Source organism: Etheostoma cragini, chromosome 8 (genome assembly GCF_013103735.1).
Source record: "Etheostoma cragini isolate CJK2018 chromosome 8, CSU_Ecrag_1.0, whole genome shotgun sequence".
Classification (NCBI taxonomy): domain Eukaryota; kingdom Metazoa; phylum Chordata; class Actinopteri; order Perciformes; family Percidae; genus Etheostoma; species Etheostoma cragini.
In genome coordinates, this window is record NC_048414.1 from 23,242,079 (window position 1) to 23,248,961 (window position 6,883).

The window sequence follows — 6,883 nt, forward strand, 5'->3', positions numbered from 1 at the left end:
GTGTGTGTGTGTGTGTGTGTGTGTGTGTGTGTGTGTGTGTGTGTTTCTGCCTGTGTGCGTGTTATTTTGTCTTCCTCCCTCCCAGCTTTCCTCTGTATTTTTTGGGCTCTGGGATGTCTCTGTATTGTTTTGTATTTGTTAATTTGTCAATCTATAAAAAATAAGTAAGTAAAAAGTTTGGTTGGAGATGTGTGTGTTATGCTAGTAATGGCTAATGTAGCTCAAGCCAGTAGCCTCAAGCAAGATATAAGGAGCAGGTACAGAAGTCTGATTGGCTCACTTCTTTCTAATGCCACGCCTCCAGATATTTTTGATTTTTAAAAGGCAATTTATTATTTATTTATTTATTTATTATTATTATTATTTATTTTCCAGATAAGGTTTTTTTACATTACAGTACAGTAAATTGAATATCTGACAAATACAATTACTTTCTCACATTGATGCAAAACCCTGTAAATCTAATATTGCTATTAAAAAGTCTGGTTCATTGATTTGGAACAATGTCCAATACAAGCCAAGTTATTAAAGGGAGAGCTGACACTGCATAACTATGTGGCAAAATCTCTAGAAGAAGTCACTTTTTTATCAGGCCACCAGCATAAGTTCTCAGCTGTCTCGGTTTTGCATTCCAGGCATGAAAAGATGGCATGTCCCACTGGCGTACATGTTCAGATGCTCACCCCTGTCAAATGTACTCAGGCCTCCATAAAAGCCAACCTACTGGACACTCCTGCAACTGCCAGCCTGTCACTGGAGCCTCTGGTGGACAGTCCGAGTCCCAGCAGAGTGCAGACTGACACTGTTTTACCACAATCATGTAAGACACGTCAACATGTATTTCTTCCTGTTGTGCCAATTTTCCTCTGATAAAAGGATTAATTATTTTTATATTTTTTGTTCTCCTAATGTTACAAACTTACTCATGGTCACAGGTCTTGGAGCTTCAGCATGCACTGAGTGAAAGGCAAGAAAAAAAACATTTGGACACCAAAGAGAACAAAATGAAAGAAATTGCTCTTTCAAATAAACCTTTTTCCCAGCAGAAGTTTTAACATAATGATAGTAGGAAAAGCACAGGTGCATTAAATATTAACGCATTCCATTTAGGGAGCCCCTGGTATTGCATGCCACTGGAATAACTTACTGGAACTCTCAATGGAACTGAATCATTGTTAATTTACCTGTGCTTTTCCTACTACGACAAGTCCATATGTCTGAAGTGTTAAGGGTATATTAGGTTACCACCATAGTTGAGTTCCATTGAATTTCAAGAGGCAGTTCTGAGTTTCACCAAAGTTCCTGTAATGATATAGTTTTGGTCATGAGTGCCAGTTCCCCTTAAAATGGAGCCTGATTCATCTCAATGCCTACAAAGTATTTTTGACACCAAATTATTACATTTCTTTTTTTATTTTCCTTTTGGTTCAATTCTAAAGTACTGACCACATCCCATTATTAGTTGTTGTCATGCTTTTTCTCTTTTTCCTTAATTTACATTTTTAGCTGATACAATAGTGTGACAGGAAAAAGACTGAGTGTGTTATGCATCTTTTGAATCAAAGACTGAAAAGTTAGGAGAGGAAGGACAGAACATTTATGGGGAAATTTCTTTTGTGCCAAAGACAGTGGGTTTGTCCACTTCTAGTTTTGTTTTTAAAAAGGCCACTGTTTCCCTCGGAACATATAAACATCTAACAGTACAGTATGATAAATATTATTTGTTGTCTTGCTCCACTCCCCAGTGGTAAACGAGGTATGGCAGGAGCAGACTCTGCTCAGGCTGTTACACCTGGTGGAGCTCCCCCTGCTGGAAGGGGTGCTTCAATGCAGCCAGACCCCATCCCCTTCTCCAATTAACGTGCTGGCTCACAGTAACCCAGACCTACAGATCTACAGCAGCCACCACCTGGACAGGCAGATCATCAGGGCCTTTAGGGAATCTCAGTATGTATGGCTTTAATTATTTGCTGCTTACTTAACACTAATTAACAATCTAAGCTGCAATACTGTGCTGCATTTTCCATACCTCTGTAACTGCTTCCTCGGGTGACTGCTACTAATGCAAATGTTATCGTTATCCAAAGTATTGGTCTAAAAAAGTATGCCTGCATTCCATGTTATCACGTCTTTCAAACACTAAAAAAATATACAGAATCACATTAGTGGTTTCCCCATTTCCAGTCTTTGTACTAAGCTTAGTTAACTAGCAGCTAGTGGTAGCTTCACATTTACAGTGCAGACATTAGAATGTTTTCAACCTTCTTAATTCAAAATTTTTAAAATACATAGTCTATATAAAGATATAGTATATTTAATTTGATGAAAACAATCTTTGTTGACTATGCCTCAGGGAGGATGAGTGGATCTGTGCAGCACTGGACTGTCTGGACTTCCTCCCTGATCAGCCAGTGGTGGAGCTGAGCAGGGAGCTGCCACACTGTTTCCCGCAAGATCAGGACAGCTGTGAACAAGTGCAAGCTGGTAGCAGTTCACAAGATCTAGGTAAGTGCTTGGATGATTATCATAATGGGGGGTTGGTCTTCAAGAGTAAGGCAAGTAACATGTGTCTCACAAAGGCTAGTTCCTCTACATACTGTACAATATGTATATGCTTTTTCACTGTCTACTCGTGTCAGGTCTAAAGAAATGTTTTTTTAGGTTTCATACTGTGTGTTGGAAGCATGCAACTACCAATGTTAACACAATTACAATATACATTATAATTTCTGGCTTCAGTGAAGTCCCTGAGGTCTATGTCCACCCCAGTTAACGACAGTGAAGAGCAGCCTACTCTTTCCCAGAGGGGTTTGACCCAATGTAAGCTGATGCTGTACGGGACCCTGGTGAAACATTACAGCCACGCAGACAGACCTCCACTGCTGCCCCAGCACATGACTGACATCTACACAGCCATCACTGACCTGCTGGGTAGGATTGTGACTTAAGAAACTGTGGTTTCTCACAAGAAAAGTTGATTTTGTCACATATGTAGATTAACACTGTCATAGAAAAATCAAACCAGGGGTTGCAACCAAACCTGTTTCCCTACCCAAGTTGCCCCCATTTCTATTTAACTTTATTTTACCATGGTCTGGGTGAATGCTCGATTCTGATTGGCTGCAGGGTGTCAATAAAAAAGAGATGTTGGACATGTAGTAAAGGAGTTCCAGTGAAACTGAGTGTTTACCATTCTAAATTAATGTGCTACATTAAATGAAAAATGTTATTTCCGAACACTGAGTGTAGTCTTTCAGTGCCTGAGCACCATTCTGCGAACACCACAGAATAGTGCTAACACACATGCTGCAAGAAGTAAGTTGCATTGCCCCTCTGAACTTACTTTTACTGTTTCACAGCAATCATCTTTCATCCTAGTCGCTGTTCAGGAAGCTACTTCAGGCTGTGGCTGACAGTACACATGTTGATAATTTGCTGTAAAAGTCTTGATATTGATTTGGCGACATTAACATGGCTGATAGCTAGCTTGTCTTGTTGTTAAATCTTATTATAAAATTATATTTACTGACTTCACTGATTGTCAACCATGTGCAATGTTGTCATCTAATGTGTGTGTCTCTTGCCTTCCCAGTGAATGCTAAATTGGGCATAGCTCTTGAAGCCCTGCAGTTGTGTCTGAAGTTGTTGCCTACTGACTGCAGAGATGAGCTGTGCAAGCTGCTTACATTCATGGCTCTTGCAGCTGACCCGCAAGGGATACAACTGGACAAGGAGGTAATGGTTGGAGACTAAATCAAATGTTGTCCAATGCATTGTTAAAACATCCAAGGAAGTAATATCTGAAAGTTGAAAGTCATCCCCATGGCACCACTTTTTCACCTGTCTTTAGGTAGAGAAGTAAGAAGCATGTGAAATAGAGGGCTTGTTTTTTCTGTAATTTGATGTAAAAGTTGCTTTCCGGAATGTGTAGATGGAGAACAGAAAGGCAGTGAAGAGGTCTTTCTCGAGGGCAATACTCTACAGCAGGGCTCTTTCAAAAGAGAAAGAGGACCTGATAGTGGGCTTCATACTCAGCAACATAAAGGACATTTTTAAGGTAAGGTAATGTCAGAATACTCTGAATCAGAAAAGGTTTTTTTGCCAAGTTAGTAACACTTACAAGAAATTTGCCTTGGTGGATGGATGCATTATATTTCTCCTCTAGTGCCCTGAAGAATTCCCACAATAGAATTAAAGTGGTGTCCATTGCATTTACACTATATTCTGCTAACAACCCAAAATGCAATGCATCACATCTAGGTACAAAAATTACAGTTGTGACTCCACATCTGTTAGGGATTTTAAAAATGACAATGAATCAAGTGTCAGAAATCTCAGTTTACTGCTACCTATAGATTAAACGGTATAGTACAGAGTGTATATTTTATAGCGAGAGTAGTGAATGAGTGAATACAGAAGTGGTTTTGGTCACCTAAGAGTCTACAGCTATGCTAGCATCTCTGTACAGTGGTGCTGTGAGCAAAATGAGAACATCTGAATGCTAACATGCTCTCATTGACAATGCTAACACACTGTTTATAATATACAGATATATTATTTTATATTATTTCAATAGCTTTGAAATTTCAGTCTGGACCAAAGTGTTAGGCCGACCAGCAGCCCCAACATTGCCATCCCTTGACTCAGACCGCTAGCATGCCATTAAAAAATATTTAATATTTAATTAAAACATTTCATTTTAATGCCTAAAATAGGGCAAGCTCCCATAATGCAACTGAATATCATTTTTCCTAGGCACTCCTTGCATGTTTTTTGAACTCCAATGTGTAGCAAAGCCTCCTGTTAAAAATGTGTAGCCCCGGGCCTGAAAGCTGAGCCTAGATAACTTGATCACATCACTATAATGTCGTTGGGGTTTCTCAGACTTGACAAAGCTCCAGAGGCACAGATAACTGTAACCGTTTTCACATGCTGAGTAATACACTGTACGCCTGCCACATAAAATAGAGACCAAAACTCACATGTTGTTTCTGATTAAATATATGCTAATGAAAATCTGACATCTTGAGCTCAAACTGTAAACCAGAGTATAGCCAGGATTTTCTTTATTGGTTTAAGGCTGACTTTGAAGTATTTATTTGATCTTTAATACTCGGTGCTGCTGTAACTTATTGTTGTGTGAACAAATTTCTCAAATTGAGTTGTAAAATATAGTTTACATTAAAGCTGCAAACAGCGTTGGACAGGCCCTTGCTCCTTACTGCCGGACATCACTCCTTGCGACACACATAGCTTTTCAGTTTCACGTAAATAGGATGATGAATGTCATATAAGGTGGACTTCCCGTTGCCAGCTGGGGGGCACTATGACAAAGTACAATTTTGGCCTGTAGATGTCCTCAGGGCTGGACCCTTGTCAAACCTGAGTAATTTTGGGCAGATATGACAATGTACGCTAAAGTTACAACAATTTCTTCGTTCATCAATAAATCCTCAAAATGGCCACCAGGCCATGGCCACACAGTTTGACAAAAAGTTTTTCTTTTAGTAACTTTTCATCTTTAAGAGTCCATCGGATGAAATCTCTAGGAGGAACGTTCACTGTACCGCGGACGACACACTTTGCCGCTGTGGCTTTGCTGTTCCGTCCACTCAAACGTTTTTATAACTTTAAAGCAGTAAATCTTCAAAATATACGCTCATGATTCACAATTAAAAGCTTAGCCTATCATGACTGACACACTACAAATCATCACCAATGAAAAGGGAACTCCCTGCTGAGTTCAATGATACCTCACACAAGACTCTACGTCATGCATTTCATTAGCTATGAAAGGGGGCGTGGTCAAAGCAGGAGGGAGAGCAAACATCACCAATGAATAATAAACTCTGCTGAGTTCAATGATACCTCACACAAGGGTCTACATCAAACAGGTCCTAAGGTATTAAAAGGGGCGTGGCTAGAGCATAGGGGCGGGTCAAACATCACCAATCAAAAAGAAACACTGCTGAGTTCAACTATACCTCACACAAGACTCCACCTTAAACAGGTCACCAGTTATGAAAGGGGGCGTGGCTTAGTCATAAGGGGGGGGACCAAACCATCACCAATGAAGAAGGAACTCTGCTGAGTTGAATGATACCTGGCCTAAGTACATGGGCATGTTAACGTATCAGGAGTGGCTCAGTATCACATTTACATGAGACCACACATAAGTTTCATGTTTTCTCAGTAGTCAAGGGACAGCTTAAAAACGTGAAGTTCTACATTGGAGATGACCTAATACCAACAGTATCTGAGCAACCTGTCAAAAGCCTGGGCAGATGGTACAACGCAAGCCTCAGGGACAAAGACCAAGTGCTACAAGTAGGAGAGGACATCACCAACAGTCTGGAAAACATCAACAAGACCCTACTGCCAGGGAAGCTCAAGCTCTGGTGCCTGCAATTTGGACTTCTCCCTCAAGTAATGTGGCCTCTCACTATCTACGAACTCCCTATAACAACTGTGAAAAAGATGGAACAAACCGTGACTTCGTATGTTAAGAAATGGCTTGGCGTCCCACGCTGTCTAACTAACATCAGCCTATATGGCAAAGGAGCCCTTGAGCTGCCTATCACGAGCCTCACCGAAGAGTACAAGTGCTCTAAAGTAAGACTCCAGATGACATTGAAAGACTCCAGAGACCAGACCATCAGCAATGCTGCTCCACATCTGTTAACTGGAAGGAAATGGACACCATCCAACGCGGTGCGGCATGCTACGTCAGCCCTGAGGCACAACGAGATTGTAGGGCACGTCCAGTTTGGAAGAGGAGGCCTTGGTCTTACAGTAAGTAAGCCAGCTTGGCATAAAGCCTCAGCATCAGAGAGGAGGAAAATGGTGGTTGAGGAGGTGCGCCGTCAGGAGGAGGCGGAAAGAA

General features: G+C 40.9%; 1 protein-coding gene across 2 annotated transcripts in view; it reads left to right on the forward strand.

Moving 5' to 3' along the window:
- Positions 1–6,883, forward strand: part of LOC117948623 (DEP domain-containing protein 7-like) — a 13,932-nt gene that overhangs the window by 2,196 nt on the left and 4,853 nt on the right. For both annotated transcript variants that reach the window (XM_034878375.1, XM_034878374.1), the window contains exons 5-10: positions 636–820; positions 1,746–1,947; positions 2,354–2,505; positions 2,740–2,931; positions 3,593–3,735; positions 3,932–4,057. In XM_034878375.1, coding sequence (XP_034734266.1) covers positions 636–820; positions 1,746–1,947; positions 2,354–2,505; positions 2,740–2,931; positions 3,593–3,735; positions 3,932–4,057 — 1,000 coding nt within the window. The remainder of the gene's footprint in view (positions 1–635; positions 821–1,745; positions 1,948–2,353; positions 2,506–2,739; positions 2,932–3,592; positions 3,736–3,931; positions 4,058–6,883) is intronic.